General features: G+C 58.0%; 1 protein-coding gene across 1 annotated transcript; it reads left to right on the top strand.

Moving 5' to 3' along the window:
• The first annotated feature begins 1,516 nt into the window (after positions 1 to 1,516).
• Positions 1,517 to 23,104, top strand: NPDC1 (neural proliferation, differentiation and control 1). The gene is given in 9 exon segments (XM_038156612.1): positions 1,517 to 1,724; positions 14,624 to 14,767; positions 19,941 to 20,048; positions 20,175 to 20,348; positions 20,465 to 20,531; positions 21,473 to 21,601; positions 21,603 to 21,791; positions 21,892 to 21,988; positions 22,909 to 23,104. Coding segments are annotated over 9 exon segments (1,080 nt in total). The 5' UTR covers positions 1,517 to 1,630; the 3' UTR covers positions 22,987 to 23,104.
• Positions 23,105 to 23,110: the final 6 nt, after the last annotated feature.

The following is a 23,110-nucleotide window of genomic DNA, read 5'->3' as shown; positions in this document are numbered from 1 at the left end:
TTTTTTTTCATAGTCCCTTTCACAGGATCAAAGGGCCTAGGAAATTAAGGAATAAAGAAAGTTTATGAGGTAACAATTCTGCTGGGAGCAGATGACATGGCTGGGCCCATGCCATGCTGTCACCCACCTCTACCTGGCACCTTCCTGCTCAGCCATGGTGGCAGGGGGAGCCACGAGCAGGTGGCAATTCCTTCCAGAGCCAGGCCTGACATCCCTGTCACACCACACCATGGCAGCTCGCTCTCAGCATTCCTTGGACAGGCTCAGAGCAGGCTGACAGCCTGCCAGGGCACCACTGACGCTCTAACAGGGCTCCCACTGCGAGTGTGTCGGCTGGGGCTGAGCCCAGCCAAGCAGCACAGCACAGCCATGGGAATCCCTACATTGAGAATCAGGCAGCACATGCTGGCCAGCGGGATCCCAGACAGCAGGTCCCATAGAGCATCATGTCATTTTTGTTTGTGCCAAGGCCTCAGGTCTGTGCCCAGAGCATGGGGCCAGAGACTGGATGCCAGGATTTTGCAGAGCATCCCCTGATTCCATGGGGGAAAACCTTGGGTGGCCTGGTAGCTCTGCAGCAAACAGGGACAACCTGGCATCCCTGCTGGACATGGCTGTTAGTGTGACTGGGGTGTCCATGTGGCATCTCTGGGGCTTGTGGCTGTGGAGGCACATCACCACCAAGCACCCACTGTTCTGTAGCCAGATGGGACATTTGTACTCTGAAGGGGACATAGGGGTTGAAAAGCAAATCCTAGAGATGTGAGACTAATCCAGGATATGGAAAGAGGTTTTGCAAGGGAGTGGACCCAGGAATGTGGCTCTGACTGGGAAGGGAGGGGGTGCTTTGGCAGTGCACGCCTCTATCCAAAGCCAATGGCTGCAGATGAGATTTGACAAACCCAGCACTCAAAGCCAGGTGCCACAGCTGCAGAGTAGGCAGGGATCATATACCTCCAGCCATCAGCCTGAACATTACCCCAGGAGCCACATGACCCCCAGCTCCTCACTCCCAGTCTATGCCATTCATGTGGGACTGGGGGAATAACCCGATCCCAGCATAGCATTACAGACTGGATTGGGTCAGACGGGACCTTTCAAGGTCTTGTAGTCCAACATCCCTGTCATGGCAGAGACACCTGCCACTTGCTCAGAGCCCTGTCCAACCTGGCTTTGAACGTTTCCAGGGATAGGACAGCCACAGCTTCTCTGGGGAACCTCTGTCAGGGCCTTTCCACTCTCATAGGGAAAAACTTCTTCCAAATATCCCATGTAACCCTGCCCTCTGGCAGTAGGAAGCCATTCCCCCTTGTTCTGTCACCCCAGGCCCTTGTCCAAAGTCCCTCTCCAGCTCTCTGGAGCCACCTTAGGCTCTGGAACGGGCTCTGAGGGGCAGCGTTCGGAGCATTACCGGGTCGCTGATGCCAGAGCGGGACCGGGCCTTGGCGGCGGAGACCCGCCCCTCCGCCTGGCCCCGCCCCTCCGCCTGGCCCCGCCCATCCGCTTGGCCCCGCCCCGCCGCCTGGCCCCGCCCCGCCGCCCGCAGCCGCCGCGGCCCCGCGCCCGCCCGTGTCCGTGTCCGTGTCCGTGTCCGTGGACGTGTCCGTGGACGTGGACTTGTCCGTGGACGATGGTGGCGGCCCGGGGCGCTGCCGCCCGCCGCGGAGCGCTGCTGCTGCTGCTCACCGCCCTCGGATCCTTCCGTCTGCGCCTCGCCCGTGCCGGTGAGTACCTGTTCGTTCCCCCCACTCCCGTGTCCGTGTCCTCTCCCTTCCTCCGCGGATGCTCGTGTCCTCTCCTACGACGAACCATGGTGCGGTTGCCCTCCACCTTCTCCCTCATTATCCCCATCCCCACCAAGGATCAGCATCCGTGGGTGTTCGTGTTCTTGGGTGGAGCAAGATAGGAGGTGCCCCCGCCACAAAGCCCCACGGGGGTTTCTCCCACCCCGCAGCTCTCCCCGGAGACGGGCAGCGCCTCCCCGTCACTCTCCTGCCCGCTGCTGCAGGCAGGGGCCTGACAGCGGGTGGCAGCGCCTCAAGGCTGGTCCCCAGCAGCTGTTTGAGGGGGCTGGAGGGACCCACAGATGTGGATCCTGGAGTGGGGAAGGAGCACATAGTCATGGGAGCGGCCGTCATGAAGCACCTTTTTTGGTAGGAAAAAATTATAACAACATCAAAAAACACTGAAACAAAGAAAAAAAAAAAAATAAGGGCGCTGCAGTGACCAAGCCATCCGGAGGAGTCGCCGGGGGCTGCGCTGGAGCCCTGTTTGCCCACCTGCCTCATTGCCCCGGGAGCGGCCGCAGCATCGGCCCGGTATGCCAATGACGGTGACATTTCTGCTTTCCGCCGTGGCAGAAGGAATGGGTGGCCTTCGTGCCCTCCCGTGCAGCACCGCCCTAAGCTGCCCTGCTGTCTGCTGAAAGGTTGTTTTGGGGCATTCAGGTTTGATTTGTTTGAGTTTCGGGGTCTGGGTTAGGACATTTCCCCTCCTGGGGCGTCTGGCACTGGACATGCTCCGGGTGCCCTTGTTCTGTGCCCACTGCTGGGGTGCGCGGGGCTGTGATGAGCACAAACAACGGCCCAAAACCCCGGCCAGCCCCAGGCCCCGTTGCTGCCTGCGGGGAAGGCTGTGGCTGCCCGCCCCCGGGAGGTGCCGTGTCCCTGCCCAGGTACGGCCTGTCTCGGGCAGGTGCTTTCCACCTGGCTGGCGCAGGAGCCGGGAAGGCTTCCTGGCTCCCAGCATTGTTTGCGGATCCGGTATTGTTTCCCTTCTCTGGCTCCCGGCAGGGTAGACGCCGAGCCGGCGGACGCCAGGCAGGCAGCCTGCTGTCACCGGGGCCCGGGTGGCCTCGCCATGCTTCCCACGTGCTCTGAGGGACGGCGGGAAGCTGCAATAATTTTTAAATCTCCTAGTGAATCAAAACGTCTGTGTGTTCCCACATCAGAGGGTTGGAGGCAGAGGTGGGGATGCTCCTGCGCTCCTCCTCTTCCCACTAGCCAAGGCTGGGGTGGCCCAGCCAGAGGTACTGCTGACACAGGCTGAGATGGGAGGAAGGAGATCTGGGCAGCTTGGATGAGCCACCAGTGATCCAGCATAATCTCTGCTCCTCCTGAATTTAGGGGTTAGTGTGGGACCATCTGGCCTGGCAGTGCTGGTTGGGCTGGGTCCCTTGAGGGGCTGCTGTGGTGGCTGTGCCCAGGTACTGTCAGGGGGTTGTGACAGTTTCCCCTTCCCTTCCACCCCTTCCCAGCCCTAGGAGGATGCTGGAAGTGAGGTGAGCATGAGGGGCCTGGCACCACATCAGCAGCCTGTTCCAGTACTGGGATATTGCATGCTCTTGGCACATGTGGGATTGGATTTTCAGCTCAACTTCTTTCCCCTGAGAAAAGCTGGGGATGGTATCTTTGTGCTGTTCCCAAAAGCAGCATCCCATTGCCAGGAGTTTGAGGTTATGTGGCATGTGGCAGTGGGGAGCTCCAGGTAGGTTTCTCCTGGGGATGGTTGAAGAAAATATCCCTGGGATGCTGGGTAGGCAAAGGAGTCTCTGTCCCAGCCCCACCACCTTTCTCTGAGTGCAGTGGGGCACAGGAAGCATTGGCTGTTTCTTCTCACTTTGTAATTGCCTTTCCTGGGCAGATGGGGCCAAGCTTGGCTTTCTCTGGGGGTGGCTGCAAGGTGGAGGTGGCAAGCCCAGGAGCAGCTCCTGTTCTGTGGTATGCTGGTGAAACTGGCTCCTGGCAAGCAGGGAGCCAGGGAGAAGATCCTGCATCACCATACCTATGTCCTCCTGCTTCTGCAGCTCCATCAAAGCTTCTTCAGACGGATGTTGGCATCTCCTTCTCCTCCTCCTCCTCACTTTCCTTGGCTGGTGCTGCGACCCAGAACCCCTGCAGTAGACGCCATCTCCCAGGATGCAGCTGCACATGGCTCAGTAACATCCTCATTTTGCTGTGAGCCTGATCCAAGCGGGAGGAAGGGCAGAAGTGCTTTGGAGGTGCTGCAGGTGGTTTAGGTTTGCTTGCTGCTCCTCAGCTGGGCTTTTTTCTCCCACGTGTCTCTGTGCATCACACCAGGCTTTGGGCAGAGGGCCTGCCTTGCTTTGTTTTCTGGCTTCATTTCCTGGAATGTGAGTGACAGCCATATATCTCCCCGCTTCTTGAGTAACTAGGTGGCCAAATTTCATCTATTATTATCATTGTTATTATTGTAAACAAAAAAAAAACCCAACCAAACCACTGTTTTCCAAATGGGATGACAGGCTAGAACCCCATTTTTTAATAATCCTGAACCCCGCTGCCAAAGCCATCAGTTCATATCCCAGACATCTGGAGAAGATGCTCAGCAAAATCTGAATTTCATTTCCAGTCCAAGTGACCCATTTGGCCACAGTTGACCTGCTGGCTCTGCACTGCTGCTCCTCCTCATGCCGCTCTGCAGGGACATGGGTGGGAGCACAGATGCTGGTGTTGATACTGGCTGCCCCTGCTCTGCAGTGGTGCAGGTACTGCTCAGACTCCCCAGCTGGGCATGGTTAGGCAGGAACCATTCCCTGGGAAGTTCCCAGGCTCAGCCTGTGGTGGGATTGTCCATCCCTCTCAGCTTTTCCTCCTTGTCTGCTTGTCCATCGCTGCCCATCGCTGCACTGGGAACAGGGTTGGGACACAGTGGGTGCAGTAGCCCCAGGGACCCCCATGCTGACCCCTGAAGCTGCAGCAGCTCCAAGCCACTCTTAAGAGCAAGACATTGGGACTGGTGCTGCACCTGGGGTGCTTGCAGGGGCGTGGCTGCCCTGCCAAGTGAAGTGAGTGATCTCAGCCCCGCAGCATTCTCTGAGTCAGTCTGCAGGTAGCAGCCCCAATTTTTTCTTGAGGCACAGGAATTGTTGTCTGGGTCCCCCCGTGGGAGTGGTGGTGGTGATGGGCAGTGGTCCCACTCAGCCACCCCATCCCTTCAAGCCTCCCATGGTGGGGGGGGGTCCCTGCCACACTGGTGCAGACCAGGTGTTTCTCCATGCAGCAGCTGGGGTGCTGCTCATGTGGTTTTATTCTTGGAGATAATGTCTCCACCTTGTTATCTGGGGTTACTTATGCTCAGCTGGTTCCTGCTGTGGGAAAGGAGCCCTTGTGGGTGTGAGGTGTGGAGGAGCTGGGATGTGTGGCACAGGCATCCCACAGGGCTCCAAGAAGCTGGTACGCATGCCAGGGACATGGGCAGGGCTCCGTCTGCAGGCCTGAGGAGGAGAAATGGGTGGAAAGATGTCTGATAATTCCAATTGCAGAATCAGCATCAAGGAAGAGTTTATGGAAGAGATGGGGTGAAAGTCCCTCATCCCTTTTGCTATAGCCTTGTGGGGACTCACAAATCCATGTGCACCCCAGCAATACCCTGGGGATGCTGATGCGTGGAGAACTGGAGCTCAGGAGAGACTGGGATTCTGGAGCCAGGGGCCTGCTTGCACTGTGCAGGGTCGGGTCCTTTGGATCTGTGATTTCCTGGCAGCTCTGGAGACTGGTCCCCCACCCCAGGGATCCCTCAGTCCCCAGGGAGCCTGAGTCTTCCTGCAGCTCAGAGGAAGGTGCATCGATGTTTGCCTGAAATGTCTCTTCTGGGCCATGGGGGTATTAAGGGAGGTAATCGGCTTAGCCCTGCCGGGTGCTTCCGGGGGGGGCACAGCGTCAGGGGGTGACAGTGTGGTCAGGGCACTGGGGACACGGAGGTTGGTGGTGGATGCTGGAGACTAGAGGAGCGATGGGGCCTATCAGGGGTGACAGTGTGGCAGGGGCAGGGGGAACAGAAGGGGTCATGGGATGGACAGTGTGCTGAGGACAGGAGAGGTGTGGCAATGCTGGAGACAGGAGGGGTGATAGCACAGTGGAGACTCTGGGAATGAGAAAGTTAATGGGGGCTGCTGTGGACAAGAGTGATGGGCATGTTGTGGACAGGATGGGAGGTTTGGTGCCCAGGGACAAGAGGGCTGAAGGGATGGCCTCTCCCCGTGTGCAAGGTGCTGGGTCCTTGGGCACAGGGTACAGAAGCTGCTATGAGTTCCATCCCTGCATTAAATCCATAAACACTGTGCCCTGGTGCTTGGTCCCCCACCAAGAGCTCTGGGTCTGGTCCCTGAGGGGGGTAGTGGCTCCCCTGGGCTGGCTGGCTCCAAAACCCTTGGGCCTGGCCCCAATGCCACTGCCAGTGCTGAGGTATCTCCCTCCTGTGCCTGGGCATAACCCAACACTGCTGCCGCTCCAAATGGAAGCTGCAGACCTGTAATTAGCCACTTTGTGAGCTAATGAGAATTGCAAGAGGAAGAAACTGGCCGTTAAGTGCCTGGAGTGAGCTTTGAATTGGCGGAAGGAAACAGCCAGAGCAGGTCCTGGTCCCTGCCTTATCCTGCCCTGGAGCACCGTGGGCTGCACCCACCCATGTTAACCCATGCACACTGTGGCACATGCTGGTGTATTTCCTGCACAGATAAAGGATGGCAAAGCTTTTGAGAGGTATTTGTGTTTGAGTGGGAACCCATCGCACTAAGTAGGTGACATGAGAGGTGACATGTCAGTTGAGTGCTGTCAGGGACCCGAACTCATCATGATACAGGGGTTCCCTGGGCTCCTGGCCCCTGTTCTGTTCCTGTAGAAAGGAGACTGTGATGGGGGCGGAGACAGGAGGTGTGGAAGGTACAGGTCTCCAGTGCACCCATAGCACCCATGGCTGCTCTCTTGTGGGCGAGGACCTGCTCTGCCTCGGGGACTTCATCATCTCACACCTGTCAGAGAGAGTGAGAGGGCCCTAAATCGGAAGAGAGGGCAGCCTGGTGAGCTGCTGTAACGTGACCCATCCTGCAGCCATGATTCCTGGCTTCCTGGCTAGGAAGGAGAGGGTTTCCCTGAGCTGACTCTTCCTATGCAGCATATACCCCAAAATCTCTGGGTCCAGCTCTTTTGGCACCATCTGCAGCCCTTTATCAAGAGCCCTTGGATGCTGCATGCACCAGCACCCCTAGGATGCAGCTGTGCGTCCCATGGACGCCCAGTTTCTGTGCTGATGGGGCCTCTCAGTTTCTGGGCTCTGCCCCATGGGACACAATGGCCCTGCAGGTCTTTATCACGGGTGGTGGCTGAATCAGTGTAGGCGTACCTGTGGTGCAGCCCCAGCGGAGTGGATGCTGCAGCCCCCGCCTTTCTGCCTGCCTCTGCTCTTGCATGTCCGCCAGCATGAAGGGTGCCCACCCGGAGTCCCCTTGCCAGCCCTTGTTCCAAAGGCTGTTGTTCCAAAGGCTGTTCTTCTAGTGGCTATTCCAACAGCTGTAAAGGTTGGCCCCTATTGCTCCAGCACTCATGGGTGAGGAGCGATGTCCCCAGGCATCTGTTTCAGGGTGATGGGCTGGTAGAACCACCAGGGCTGGTGCCAGGCAATGACTAGACAAAGGGAGCTGGACAGACAGACAGAATCCCCACCTTGAACAATGCAACCTCTGAGCTGCTGGAGGCATCAGCAAAATTTTACTTGTGCCTCTTTCCCAAAGGCTGCAGGATGTCTCTGGTGGCGTTGTGGGATAGCTTTGGCTTTGCTAAAGAGCGTCTTGGCCCTGGCGGGTGCAGTGATGCTGCTGCTCCAGATGGATATTTCCAGCCCAGTAGTGAGAGTGCGTGGGAGCCTGTGGCTGCTTTCAGATGACTGAGCTGTTGTGGCCCCTGGCCTGGCAGCTCCTTGGGTGCTGAGCTGTGGGGTGGGCTGCCCTCTCCTACCTCCCTGCCATCACACAGAGAAAGCTAACCCAGGGCTGTGGCTCTGCTGCGGCTCACCAGGCAAGTGTGTACCCATGGGGTGCTCTCCTGCTGATGGGTCAGTGCCCAGGAATGCCCTTAGGAGAGAGCTGGACCCCACCCCCTTCCTTCCAGACTGCTCAGTGCTTCAGATGGTGTTTGCTGTGCACCATAGCCCTGGCCACCACCTGCTTCACTTGTGATGTGGTGCAAAACTTGCCCAATAAAAAGGGAATTAAAGAACCCAACCCAGCCCTGGCAGGCTCAGTGCATGTGCAAAGGTTGTTGGTATTTACTTGAGAAAAACCTGATAAACAAGACTTAAAGTGGGTGGTTCAGGCTGCAAAGAACAGCCAGATGCACTGGAATGAGGTGGCGTTTGTGGCAGCCTGGGGTCCCCAGCATGGGTGGGTGCGCATGCAACGAAGCAAAGCCAGCAGCAGGTTTGGGCAGGTAGGCCTGGTGGAATGGCATATGGCACCTGGTTTGCCTTTTGGTTTTTTTTTATTATTTCTTATCTTCCTGAATATATGAAGCCACTTGTGTGGCTGGAGACCCCCTGGCACAGCAGGGGCACAGGGCAGGATGCAGTGGTGCACATTATGGGTGTGGCAGCCTCTGCAGGGCTGGAGCTGGGGCTGTCAGCATCCAGGGTTGCTGAGGCTGGGATATGCCTTGCTGGCTTGATGCCTTCCTTACCGGCAAAGTTCTCTACTACCTCCTGGCTCTGCCCAGTCTTTGCTGGGGTCTGGATTTGTGGTTTGCTGGAGCTGTTTCCAACCATCCTGGTGCTATCTCCTGTTCCTACGGCCCTGCCAATCCAGCTGTTTCGTTTGCACAGCAGGCAGGCTGCCAGAGCAAGGAACAGGGTTTTTCTGGCCTAGTTAAGAGCTTTGAGTAGTGATGACACAAAATTCCATTCCCTCAGCCTGCTGGAGATTGCCTGGTTCTGCCCCAGCCTGGAATCAAAGGAGAAAATTGGGATTTTGGGGTGCTTGTAGATGGGGTCTCCTCTAGAGCAGGGACAGACTCTGGAGGAACACTGGTGGTTGGGAGGTAATGTGTTTGGGGAGGGCTTGGCATCTCCCCACCTCTGCAGGAACCTTGTTCAGCTCCTCCTGGCCCTCCCTTTCCCCCTTGGCATTGAACGTGGAGCAGGACAAGGCTCTGGAAGCCCATCATGATGTCCTCAGGGCTGCGGCATGGGTGCCCACCACACTATCTGTGCTGCCTGTAGCCCAGGGCTCTGGGTTGGTGCCCCCAAAGCAGCGGCAGCTGAGTGAGGATGGGGGTGGGAGGTGGGAGTGGGAGGAGTGGTGAGGATGAGGCCTTTTTCCTTTGTTCCTGGGTGGGGCTGTGTCTGGTGGGACTGTCCCATCAGTGGGACTGTCCCCTCGGTGGGAGCAGGGTGCAGTAGAGGTGTTTGCTCTGCAGGCATGGGGAATGTTCCCAGGAGTTCCCTACAGGTGTTCCCTGTCCCCAGCCTGTGGTGCAAGGCTGCTGGCACTGTTTCTTGGCCATGACAGAAACTGTGCTGGAGGTCATCTCTGCCAGCTGGGCCAGACTTCAGCACCCACCAGCTGAAGCTTGGAGTCAGGACACAAGCCCTGGTGGCCTCAGGGATGGGAGCTGGTGACATGTTGCATCTGCCTGATGAAATCTGCTGAAGCACAAAGAAGCATTTCAGCTGCTTCTGTACTGGTGGACTAGCACACACCAGTGCTGCTGCAGGATATGGGGCCGGACTGGTGGCCATGGCTGTGCCACATGCTCTGTCCCCAGTGGTGACGTGATGTGACCAGCATCCCCCCACTCCTGGTGGGGAGACAGAGCACTTCAGAGAGCCCTGCTCTACTGTCTCTGGTGGGAGGGGGCTTGGCTGCTGCATTTTGAAGGGCAGGAGCACAGCAGTGACGTGAGCGGCTGCTGGCAGTGGCACAGGGACTGCCCCAGCCATGGTGCCAGCTGTGTCCCGGATGGGCATTGCTCCAGGGGTTCAGCCCAGTCCCCATCTACTTGCTTCCACCTGAGCAAGAGACAGCAGGGCAGGGTGATGCAGCTGGATCAGGAAGCCCACCAAGTCGTGGCCACCAGTGGAGTGTCCATCCTGCAGTCACTCTGTGTGTCACTTGTGACTGGTGTGTGTCACTTCTGCTTGGAGTGTGTCACCCAAGGCTGGTGTGTACAGCATCCAGCCTGGCATTGCTACTGCAGCTGCTGGCAGTCACCACCACTGACTCACTTCAGGAGCCACATCCCTGGGCATGGGGCAGTGCAGGTGAGGTGCTGGGGTGCCTCAGCACCCCCTGCTCCTGCCTGCTGCTGGACAGCAGCACTGTCCCTGCTCAGGGAGGCTCTGGACAGGGGGAAGCAAGACCTCGGGAGCTGAGGTCTGGTGGGGGTATCATGCCAGCCTGTCTGCCTGATGCCTGCCCACCAGCCTGCCCTGGGCCTGCTCCAGAGTGCTCCTTCAGAGCCAGGAGCACTTTACAGAGTTGGGAGGGAACCATGGCCAGTGCGAGCTGGCAGTGGAAGTACTGGGAGGGCAGGCTGCAGGCAGGGCCCTCAGCAGTTCCCACATTATCTGGCTGGAGGAGGAGGATGAGGAAGAAGAGGAGAAGGAATGACCTTGGAGGGGAGCTGGCAGAGACCACACCACTGCAGGCCTTGCGGGGGCTGCCGCCACTGCTGGGGCTCTGTCACAGCCTTGCTGTGGTCTTCCCTCAGCCTCAGCCAGCATGCAGGTGCCTGACGTGGGAGTGAGACCTGCACCCTGTTCCCCAGACACCCCAATATCCCCCTTCAGTTGCCTGTGTCCCACCAGGGACCATGTCCTGCTGCCATAGAGGGGCCAGACCTGGTGGTCCTGGGCAGGCTACTCTGTGCCCACATGGCTGTGCAGCCAGAGCCCAGTGGGCTCAGCCCATGCCCAGTGGGCTCTGCTGGCTCCCACTGTTGGCACTGGGGCTGGCAGCTGAGAGGGAGGCTGGGTGTTGGCGTTGCCAGGAACTTCCACATTCGCAGAAGTGCTTGGAGCTAATTAATTATCCTCTTACGTTCACTTTTATCTCTCTATCTGCAGCAGTGACGCAGCAGGGGCAGTCCCTGCCTCCCTGGCCACACAAATGTCCTCCTCAGGTTTATTTTTGTTTCTTTTTCACCTGTATGTTTTGGCATGAGTATGGAAGAGCTGCTCCATCCAGTCTATGACTGCCAGTGGCTCTGTGCCCTGCCTGGGCACCCCCTGTCACAAGCACTCTGCTGAGTGCCACCCTGGGTGCCCAGCACAGTTCTCCCCAAGGTGAGTCCTTGGAGGTGGAGCTTTGTGCTCAGCTTTCCCCATGGATAACACATCCAGAGGCCTTGCTGCTCACATGACCATGTTTCCTCCTGGGCACAGGTCTGTTCCTGCTTACATGTGTCCCCAGCTCATGCCCACCTGCTCTCTGTCTGTGCCAACTACCATGTCCCATGCACCTGCTGGCCTTGGGCTGGGGTCCTGCCTGCAGGGAGTCACTCGGCTCCTCCAGCACCGGCAGTTCAGCTCAGGCTTGAGCTTGGTTTAAGGGGTTACCCCAGTTGTGCTGTTCTGGGCTCCCTGCCCACCTGCTCAGGAGTTGAGCTCCATGGCAGGGCAATATCAGCAATTGGAGCATCCCCCTCCTCTGAACACCCCTGGCACATCTGGACAGCAGCATCCTGGCTGTGCCGTGTCTGGTGCTGGCTGCGCATTCCGTATCATTCATTGCTTGCTCCTCTGGTCTGTACTGTCCTGCTGGCAGGGCCATGCAGGGTTAGGGTCCACGCAGGACCCCAGCTAGACCCCAGCTTGGGTCCCCTGCCCATCCCACTTGTGGCCAGGCCATGCTGGGCTGCACTGGTGCTAAGCAGGGACCATGGCTGGGGTGGGGGGATCCCAAACTCCCCAGATTCAACAGCTGCCCTGCAAGTGCAGAGGCAAGACTGGGAGCTGCAGCAGGCATCCTGGCACTGTTAACAGGTGGGTGGCATGGTGGTGACATGGCCATAGCTGGGTGGAATTGGGACCCACATACTGTGCTAGCCCAAGTACTCTGCCTCGGGGTGAGTGTTCAGGAGGGGGAGACCCATGGCCAAAGTCTTGGGGAACCCACCATCTGCCTGCTCGAGCACCAGACAGGTGGCACCAGCCCCCAGGAGTGTGTGAGGGTGCAAGGGTGGGGCAGCATTGGGGCAGTATAGTTTGACAGCCCCACAGGGTGGCAGCGGTTAGGGCTGGATGTGCCCATGTGGCACCTGGGTGGTGGCACACGGAGTGCTTGGTCCCCATCACCTAGCATGGCACTGAGGTGCCCACTCCCACCAGCAAAGGACTCTTACTGCTGGGTTTTAAGGTGGGCTCAGGGAGTGGAGAAAACCCCTGTGGGCCCCCTCAATCCACAGGGTGCCCACGCAGTGATGCCAGCTCACCAGTCACTGGCTGGTGACACATGGGGAGCTCTGAATTGCAGCCAGTGACAGCTGGGCAAGCACAGCTTATTACTCAAACAGAGATAACAGCCCTCACTGGGATCCAGCCTGGGCGTTATGTACCCAGTTGCTGGACTCTGGCTCGGGGCTCTGCACCCATCACTCCTCACAAGGTGGCTCTGAGGGTCTTGTCGATGTCTGGCTCTGTGGGGTGACCCACACTGGGGTGACTTCCTCCACCAGCTTTTGGCAGCACCTGTTTTGGGAGGAAGTGCTTCCATGAGGCACAGACAGGGGCCCCTACAGGTGTGTTCACTGCCCCACGGGGCTGTGACATGTTCCCAGCCTGAGTCTGCACAGTGCCACGAGCTCCTCCTGCCCTGTTTTTTAAACAGAGGGGCCTTGAGAGTAACCCTGGGGAAGTGAAGTCAGGAGCCAATTCCAGTTTCTGTGCTTAGACATCTGATTATTTACCCATTAAGCACTAATTGCCCCCCAGCCACATGGCCAAGCCCCACACCATCCCCAGGGAGCAAACAGTCCAGCAAAAAACCCAGCTCCCATGGGCACAGTGGGCACTTTCCCCCACCCCGAGGGCACCCCCTCCAGGCGGCTGTACCTGGTGTGGGGGTCAGCCAGCATTAAAATTGCATTTGGTCCACTCTTGCCAGTGCCAGCCGAGGTGGGGAAGGTGATGACTTCCTCATGGAGTGCAGTGGAGAGTTGCCTGGGCACAGGCTGGAGGTTCTTAGTAGCAGCTGCGTCCTCCAGGGAGCAGTTTGACGGTGAAATATGCCCATGCAAAGGCAGGGGGCGGCATATCCCAGTTGTGTGGCTTTGGGGTGATATCTTGCCTGTACCCTTGCTGGGAGAGCAGAACTGTCATGATTTCATGATTCGTCTTCTGCCAGTTCTATCCTGTTTAGGACTCTCAAGTGTGTACTGGGTGCTGTCCCCCTCACCCCTGGTGTGCTGCAGGGCTGGGGATGCTCAGGACAGCCCCCACAGTTGTGGTGCTCGTCGCTGTGGAGTGCGTAGGGGCTGTCCCCGGTGTTGCCGTCCCCTGGCACAGGCGCAGGGACAGGCAGGTGGCCGGTGCGTTGCTGGTGTGGGCGGCGGGGACTGCCAGGGACTGCTCGGGGTACGTGGGCCGGTGCTGGGAGCCTGCTCCTGCTGTGATTCATTGCCAGCCTGGCCCTGCTCCCAGTGCAGCTCCATAGTCCTGCTCCCTGCCCGCTGCTGCCTGCGGGCGTGGCCATGCACGGCAAGGTGAGGGGCAGAGTAGGGCAATTGTGTGCCGCACCCCCGGCCAGCTGTGCAACCCCATCCAGCTCTTCCTACCACGCAGTTGTGCCCAGCCTGAGTGCTGGGTGCACTGAAGGGCACCCTGTTTCCACACTGCCGCCAGCTTGTGAGAGAAAGACACTCAAGCTGCGGCAGGACCAGCAGTGTCACCATCAAAGCCAGGACCCCACTGTGCCCCAAACAGCCCCCTGCCACAGGTGGTACCTGAGTGCTGGCCCTTTGTGTCACAGTTCCTGTCTCCAGCTCTGCACATGGTTTGCCACCATCACCTGGCCCAGGACTGAGCTTTGTGTAGAACACGGGGACCTTGTGTCCCCCAGGGAGGTCCACCTCCTGGGGTGAAGACCCAGCCATGATGGCACTGCCATGATGCAATGGGTTGGTGAGGCTGGAGCCTGGGGGACTCATGCCTGTTCCCAGGGAGTGGAGATTCCCTGGGGCTGACATGGGCGTGAGATGCCCCATGAAACTGCGAACGAGGTTTGGGGTGCAGTTCAGTGCCCGGGAGGGCTGGCTCCCACTGCTTCCTGCAGGGAATGCTGAAGGGATGGGAGCCTAAGTGCTGGTGCCAGCACTGTCACACCCTCCTGAGGCTTTAGGGGAGTTTGGGACTTCTGATTTGACAGTCACCACACCAGCATTGGTCTGTGCTGGTTGGATTTCATCTCCCCATGCAGGGCAGGCAGCGGCAGGAGGTCCTGGTGCTGCAGCACTCCCACATTGTGTCCCACAGGATGGTGGCACCCTGGGGCTGGGGATCCTTGAGGGGTATGGGCACTGCATGCTCATCACTGCAACTGCCTTGTGCATGTCATGGAGTCACAGACTACCTCAAGTTGGAAGGGACCCATGAAGATGATAGAGTCCAATTCCTCGGTAATTAAGCTCGTGGTTAATTCCAGCTGGTAATGGCTTCGTGGAGGCAGAGTGGGGCCTTGGAGCAGCTGTGGTGAAGCCCATTGATAGGTGGGAGCTGCAGCAGGAGCAGCCATGGGCAGCCTAGGGCAGCTGGGTCCCACTCCAAAAAGCTGTGAACAGACCTGGGGGTGTGTTTGACCCCTCCCCTCCTCCTGAGCTGTTTTGTCCTGTCCCCACAGCAGCATCGTGTCCCCGGAGCCTGGACTGTGCCCTGCAGCGCCGGGAGTTCTGCCCACCAGGGTCAGGTGCCTGTGGGCCCTGCCTGCCCCCCTTCCAGGAGGATGACCACGGGCGCTGTGTCCAGAAGCAGCTCTCACCCAGTGGTAGGTGCACTCACCCTCCACCCCTCTGCCTGCACACCTACCCTGCACCTCTGCAGCTCTGGGAGGTTCTGTGCCTCTGGGCAGCCCCCCACCCCAGCAGTATCCCATCCTCTTCCTTCTTTCCCTGGCAGCTCTGTGGGGACAGGTGCTCTTCTCTCTCTCACCTCAGCTCAGGGGGTAGTTTTGGGCTGGCAATTCCATCCTGCTCTACATGCATCCTGCTCTGGTGATTGGCCCTGTCAGCACCATGGGGAGTCTAGGACCTCCAAGGACAGGAGTAGGACAGGCAGCTTCTGGGAATCTCCAGGATCTCCAGGGTCTGCCTGGCTGTTCCAGTGTTCAGGCTTTGCAGGAGCAGGGGAGCTGCCTTCAGCACACAGAGCAGTGACTTATGCTGCCCATGGCCTCACCCATCCCAGGGTGCCAGTGGAATTTCAGTGCCTGATACCCTTTGGTTAAGATGTTGGCCTGTGGTTCAGGACTGCTGTTTCCTCCTTGGGTGATGCCCAGCATCCATGCTGGGAGGGCTGGAGTCATCTGTGACTGGGAGGACCACTCCCTGGCTGCACACCAGGGCACTGAGGGCGAGGGCTGTACCGGTTGTTATTCCTGGCTCTGTCCCCGAGGGATCTAAGGGGCTGTAGCAGCCCGGGTGCAGCAGCCCATGGTCACCCATCCCACTGCTACTGCAGTACTTGAAGGGTGCTCCCAATGCGGCTTTGGCACCTGTGCCCCCGGTTCAGCTGCAAAGACAGTGCTGGGGGCCAGGCATTGGCATTTTTTAGCATGACAGTCAACTCTTCATGCAGCTTGGAAAGCTGTGGCAGAGTTATTTCTGTGCCCCCTTATCATGGGCTCATCTCACAGGTGAGTTAAGACCATAATTATGGCTCTACACAATTATTTATTGCTATAAAGTGGAGTGGCCTCTCTGGCCAGGGAAGAGGCCAGGACTGGCCATACCCTCAGGCTGTTCCTGGTAGGTTCTGCTGGGGACTGCCTGGATGCAAGGTACTGTGGAGCACTTCTGAGTCACCTCCTGGTGCAGAACGTATTGGTATCTGCCCCAGCCCACCCTTCTCCACCTGCTCTTCACTCCTGCTGCCCCCAAAAGTCTCCTGGTAAGGGATTCCCAGCTCCTGGGGAGCTTCTAAAAACATGCAGGGTGGCTTGTCCTATGCCAGGCAGGATGGACAAGCACTGGTCATTGAACCAGGGAAGCAGCTTCCCCCGCATCTGAACTCCATGCAGACATGGAGAGGTCCTCTGAGTTTTAGGGGGTTGCTTTGTGTTGTTGAGCATATTTAGGGTCCTGTTGGGGTGCAGTTGGAGATATCCTTCGCCCATGGCTCAGCCCAGGTGGGCACATGGAGAATGTCAGAACCCAGCATGCCTTCAATGCCATTCCTCCTAGCAGCAGAATTACACTGTAAATCAGAGGGGAGACCCCCCAAAGCAAGACCCTTTGGCTGAAATGAGAGGGATGGCTGGGGGGATAAAAGGGGATGACACAGGAATAGGGTCTAGACTTGGTGTTTGACAGCAGTCAGCGCCCCTGCCACAGGCTCTTCATCCACTGGCACTGAATGGCTTTAGCAGTTGTTTATAGTTAATTTTTTAATGTGAATTCTTGAGAGCAAATTCCCCTCTTGCAAGGGCTGCACATGCGCTGACATCTCCATAGCAACCCAGCTCCTTTCCGAAGGATGTGGCCACAGTTGCATCCTTATGCAGAGAGATGCAGGATCATGGTACCATCCTCTAAGGACCATGGGAGGATGGTGACACCAAAGTCTCTCCCAGTCCCATCCTGTTGTCCCAAGCACTGCCACTAGCTTGTGGCAGCAAAAGTGTGGGGACTGTGTTAAATACAGAAGAGGGATCCCCTCCCACATCCTCTGTTTTAGCATTCTGAGGATGCCCAGCTCCTCTTGGCAGGGAGGCACCATTTATTTTCCATGGGGGCTTTCCTTCTCCTGCTGCCTGTACCTTTGTCTGGTAGCAGCACTGGAGAGGGCTGTGAGGATGAAGAGGGGCTGTGATAGCTGCATTTAGGGGGAGATGCAAACGGGGGGCTGCTGTAGCCCAAGGATGCCTAAGCCTTTAAAGGGGATACCCATGCAGCCCTTTTGCTATGTAGGCAGACCCTTTAAAGGTTACACATCCTTGAGCCACTGTGACTGCTGGTGACGCCAATCCTGGGATCCTGCCACTGTGCCATCCCCACAGCTCCTGGCAGGATCCAGGGATCCTCTCCCAAAAGCAGATTTTTGAGGTGAAAGCACCATTTGGGGTCTCAGTAGGGCATGTGAGTGTTCCTGCCATTATGTGTAGGGCTCTCAGCATACCTGGCACAGCGTCAGTGCAGAGGTGAGATGGGATGTATGGAATCTGGGTACACTGTATCCCGCAGCTGGGTACAGTGGGTACACTGCATCCCACAGCTGGCTGTCTGCACGGGGCTGCTGCTGTCTTGCACAGGGCTCTGAGCTCCCCAAAATCCCATGCACTCCATGGTGCTGCATGTGTCTGTGTTGTGATGGGTTTGAGTGATGTGCTTTGAGATAGTGGGTCTAATCCCTGCTTCTGCTTGACCAGCATGGAGCTGCACTGGGCTGCAGGAAGCACTTTGGGAAAAGGGGCCTCAGCTCACAGACATGGATGTTCCTCCTTCCCTGCTCGCTGTGCTGCCAGCATCAAAGAAGACATCAGCCATCCTGGACAGGACTACAGAAATTAGTGGATGTATAAGAATTTTGTGCCCTCCTGTGGACACTGTCAGTTACAGGCTTCCTCAGCCCAGGGCAGAAGCCTCATGTGTCTCTCCTTGGTCCCTGTTTCCCCAAACTATCAGGGGTTAGGTGTGTGTCCGCGGGTTGAGCCCTGAGGAGGTGGAACCCCTGGAGAGAGGCCAGGGGCAGAGCAGAGGGACTGAGGGGCTGTGTGCCAGCCTGGCCATGCCATCCTGCTGCAGCACTGGTGCCAACTACCATGAGAGGGCACCCACATCCTGCACAAGCCCTGCCTGCATCCCTGAGTGCCCCTGTGCATGTCCTGTGTGCCTGTGTGCCCTATCCCTGTTCCGTCCCTGCCCTGCATGCCCTGTGTGCTCTCCCTGGACACTGTTCCTCCCCAGCATCTCTGCTTCTGCTCCTGGGGCAGTCAGGCAGGAACTGGGGCTCACCCCAGGCCCCTGCTCTCTGGAGCAACTCAGGGCCAGCATCTCACACACCCACAGTGCCTGGCAGGACCCAGCCCTCAGTGCCCTCAAATGTGTGGTGGAAACTGTGGCATCACTGGGGGAGGTTTAGCTGCCACACAGAATGGGAGGTGGGCAGCTTTTAACCACCTGAAGAGAATTTGGTGATAAAGCTGGTTAGTGCAGGTAAGTGGCTCAACCCAGGTGCTGCAGCAACACCGGGACCCCAGACTGCTGCCTCAGTTTCCAATGTGCCACTTCACACACTCCCACAGAGTGGGAGACTGAGGGACCTGGCAGCTGCTCTGGCTGCTTTTTCAACTTTATTTTCCTTTTTCCAGCCACGTCACATCCAACACCAGACAGCCTGGTGGTGGCACACATGGGATGGACAGGGTTGTCCCCTATGGAGACAGACCTTTCCCAGAGTGCACAGGCGAGCTAGAGGCAAATGTCCCCATCCCAGGCATTAGGACGTCCCCCTAAGGCACAGGGCTGTCACACTGGGTCCCATGCCAACTCCCTTGCCCATTGGGAGACCTTGGCTCCGTGCTAGCACTTTGTAACCATGACACTCACCTATTGGGCACAGCACTGGCACAGCCCCAACCTGGCACCACTTGACCATGGTGCTGCTCTGGGATGCAAATAACAGGGCGCAAAGAGCCAGAGAAACCCAGGGCTCTAGCCAAGGGTAGGCGGCTGGGGGCAGTTTGGGGACACCAGGGCATGGAGGATGTAGGGACAGTGACTCTTGGTGCTTTTGTTTAAAGCAAGAGTGTCCCCCTTTTAAACTGTTTTTTGCTCATGTGGCTCTGAGTCATGGGGCAGCAAGGTGGCGGTTGTGCATGGCTCCAGAGGGAATCAGGGTTTATTTCCAAACACTGGATGTGAGAACAGATTCCAGAGGAGATGTGATTCTTATAACCTTGAATTATCTGCCAGTACTACCTTGCCTTAGTATGTCTGGATTTAGACCCCAGGGCTTCTCTGAGGGGACAGTCTGAATGTGGGCAAAGGAAGCAGGGATAGGATGGGGATTGAGATGGGGATAGGGATGTCTACTGCCTTTGACATTTGAGTTTAATCCTGTTAAAAGCAGTGGTGAGTGTCAGGCTGGACTCTGCTTGATGAGCCTGAGAAGAGCGACTCCACTCTTGCTGCAATGCTGTCACCTCAGGCCAGAGTGGGAGTCCTGCCTGTGCCTGATGCCGCAAGAGCCCCCTGAGGGGCAGATGTCCCTGGTGGGCACTGTGCTGGGGCATGGGCTTGGACAGCCACCTGTGAGATGCTGCTGGGGCCAGCCCCTGGGGGTACATCCCTTGCTGCATGGGGCTCCCAAAGGAGCTGCATCCCACCAGGCACTGGGCAGGAACAAACCCCCCTACTGGAGCAAGAGCTCCCATGCTCTGCTGAACAGCCAAGCTGAGCTCTGCTCTGGGGTGGCTCCAGCCACTCTGGTCTATAAAGGACAGTTTGGGGTGAAAACCAGTGTTTAGGGTGAAACCAAGTGTCCCCTGACGGTAACTCACTGTGCTGAAGCTACTCCTCACCCCTGAGGCAGCAGGGCAGCTGGGGAGGATCTGTCCTGGTCCAGCTCCCATCCCTCCTTACTCAGAGCTGCTGTGTGACCCCAGGGGCAGGAACACAGGGAAGATCCTGCACATTAGGTGCTAGCACCCTGCCCTCTCTCACAGAGTCTGCAGGAACTGCTGCCTCTGGCATGAGGGCAGATGCTGTTGCTCCTGATCCTCCAGCATTTGTGGGGTGAAAATCCCACTGAACACAGCAAGGACACCCATGGGTCCCGGGGCCCAGCTTTTGGAGAGCTGCATCTGAGGGGCCTCAGACTGAACTCCACCCGTGTTTGCTGGAGCTGGGACAGGAGCCCCTTCTTGGGGGTACTGGTCTGGCCCTGGGGGTGGGCACACACCTGCACCCCACAGTGCCCATCTCACACCTCTTCTCCCGTAGGACGGACCTCTGTTCCCAGCTTGGAGGCAGAAATTGATTTTCTCGCAGATGTGCTGGCCAGGCAAGAGGCTCCTCGCCACCACCCACTACAGGATGGCAGACCCAGGAGTAAGTGCTCATCCCTGTTCCTAGCAGTGCCAGGGACCCCATGGCAGCCAGACCCTGCACCCCAGGCAGGTTTGCCTTCTGGAGCTGCCTGGGCACCACTCTCCACTGCTCTGTCTTCTCCCACAGCCACCCTGGTGCCCAACGGTGGCAGACAGCATGTAGCCAGTGGGCTGAGAGAGGGGCATCTGCAGCAGGGTCCCGCCGGCACCATAGCAGCCACCACGCTCCCTACCACTGCCACGGTCCAGAAGTACCCAGTGGAGGCATCCCCCATCCCTGAAAATGACAACATGGTGCTCGGTGAGACCCTGGGACTCAGAGGAAGGGGTTTCACATCCTCACCAGGGAAGCATGGGCTGGTGTCACCATGCTGCCAGCTCACCTGCTGTCCCTTGCTGTCCTCTCCACCTGTGCAGGGCTGATCGTGGTGTGCACAGTGGCCGGAATCTCAGCGCTGATTGTGGCAGCCATCTGCTGGTACAGGTGAGCTGGGGCTGCTGACAGTCCCTCAGTGACCTTGTGCGCAAGGCAGTGTATTCCCATGCTTCCCAGGCATGAGGGGTTGGAAGAGGGGCAGTAGTCCTCCCAAGGTGTGTCATCAGCTGGCTGGGGCAGGAGGACTGTAGTGAGACACCTCTGTGCCAGATGCAGGCTCCTGGGAGCAGATGGCACCTGGTGTGGGCATCACTGTGGCGCTGGGTGCTGACACTGCCGGCACGTTGGTGCCTTGTGCCCAGGCCCCGTGGGATGGAGGTGGCTATGCCTGTCATGGTTGCCATCACAGGGAACAGGGCTGACCTGCAAGGGTCACTGGCTCCTGAATGGAGTCGTCTGCTCCTATGGCTCCCCACATCCTCTAGGATGAACTAGAGAAGTCATTGTGCCCACAGTGGGCACTGGTGAGGCACCTGAAATCCTGGGTTCAGTTTTGGGCCCCTCATGGCAGGAAAGACATTGAGGGGCAGGAGCATGTCCAGAGAAGGGAATGGAGCTGGCGAAGGGTCTGGAGCACAAGTCTTATGAAGAGCAGCTGAGTGAGCTGGGAGGGCTCAGCCTGGAGAAGGGGAGGCTCAGGAGGACAATCATGCTCTGCACAACTCCCTGACAGGAGGGGGCAGCCAGGGGATGGTCAGGTTCTGCTCCCAGGGAACAAGGGACAGGATGAGAGGAAATGGCCTCAAGCTGTCTCAGGGGAGATTTAGGTTGAATATTAGGGAAGATTCATGTAAAGGGTGGTCAGGCATTAGGCATTAGGAAGGGCTGCCCGGGGAGGTTGTGGAGTCACCATCCCTGAAAGTGGATGTGGCACCTGGGGATGTGGTTTAGTTGTGGGTTTCAGCAGTGCTGGGTTAATGGTTGGGCTTGATCTTAGAAAACTGTTCCAAACTTTGTGATTCCCTGATTCCAATGCCCCTCCCTGGCAGGCTGCAGAAGGAGGTCAGGCTGGCACAGAAAGCAGACTACTCAGCCCAGCGAGTAGCCAGCCCCCTGCCCTATGACAAGATCTCGGTAAGGTGCCCAAATCCTTCCCTGTGGGGTGTTCGGCACTCGGGCCTCAGTGCTGGAGGGATTCCCATGCAGTCCATGCGGTGGAGGCCCTCCACCAGCCAGGCTGGGGTCCTCCAGAGCCCAGTCTCCGCAGCTGTTCCTGCTCTCTCCACAGCCTGGGGACAAGACGCTGGCTCAGAATGCCCAAATGTACCACTACCAGCACCAAAAGCAGCAGATGCTCTCCCTGGAGAAGTAAGCAGCCTGGTAGTAGACAGTGTGTCCTGCCATTAACTGGGATGGTCCTAATCATCCCACTGGGCTTCACCTCCTCTCTACATCTTCTCCCCCCCAGGCATAAAGAGGAGCCCAAGATGCCCGACTCAGCATCATCTGATGAGGAGAATGAGGATGGAGACTTCACCGTGTATGAGTGCCCTGGGCTGGCTCCGGTATGCGGGTGTAGGAGAGCCAGGGGTCCATGTGCATGTGGGGGTGTCCAACATGTGCCTGGGATGTGCACTTCAGTGTGAGGAGCCTTTTCCACATGTTCATCATCAAATTTAGAGGTGGTCCAACCTCTGCTCCCCCTATGTCCCTGGCGAGCTCCCACTGAAGCTCTCCAGTGGGCAGGAATGCATGTCCTGGCACAAGGCTTTCCTTGGGAGAGACAACTAGAGCAGCCCTTGGCACACCTGACCCACCATCCCTTTGGTGACAGGGACATGGTCACTGCTTTTAGTCCAACTCCTGGAGCGAGCGCACACATGCGCCCCCTCACAGCCAGAGAGGATGTTCTTAGCTAGCTGGGGACTTTGGGGACGGGCATAACAGCCCTGGGTACAAAGAGCACAAAGGGACGAAGAGGAGCCTTTTACATGGTAATAGCTGCGGAGCGCAGCCATCAGGGCCCAGATCGAGGGTCATCAGTGGGTCTTTACAGGCCCATTAAAGGGCTCTTGATCGCAGGCAGGCAGTCTGGGCAGGGCATCCCATTCCTGCCAGCCGTGCTGAGGGGCCCATCCTGGGGTCGCCAGTCTGAACAAGAAACTGTTCCTGCCAGCCAGACTGGGACTGCTGTCCTGAGGTCCCCAGCCCAGCTGTGGGGTCCCATCCCACCCAAGACTTTGGGTTTTACACATCACCCCACCTCATTCCTTCCTGCCAGGGAGGCAGCACCTTTCCAGGATGATGGGAGTCCTGGTGTTTGTCATCCATCGCAGCCCACTTGCTCGCCCCCTTCCCCTCCTCCTTCCTCCCTGCCAGGCTGGGGTTCAGACCCAAACCCCTTGGGATGGGGCAGCTGAATCCCAACCTGCTTTCTGACCTCCCGCCTTTTCTTTCCCCTATCCCTCTCCCATCGCCACGGCAGACCGGAGAAATGGAAGTGAGAAACCCGCTGTTTGACGACTCCTCCTTACACCCCTCCAACCCTAAGTCGCACCAGTAACCGCCCGTCTCCTGCGCCCTAGCTTGCTACAGACTGTGCCCGCGGCCGTGCCCAGCGGGGTGGCCGTGCCAGAGGAGCACCCACAGCTGGGCCGAGGGACGCTGCCAGACTGTTCGACGTATGC

This window comes from Motacilla alba, chromosome 17 (assembly GCF_015832195.1).
Source record: "Motacilla alba alba isolate MOTALB_02 chromosome 17, Motacilla_alba_V1.0_pri, whole genome shotgun sequence".
Classification (NCBI taxonomy): Eukaryota; Metazoa; Chordata; class Aves; order Passeriformes; family Motacillidae; genus Motacilla; species Motacilla alba.
Note: the sequence above shows the minus strand (reverse complement) of the source record. Positions and strands in the feature narration are given on the sequence as shown.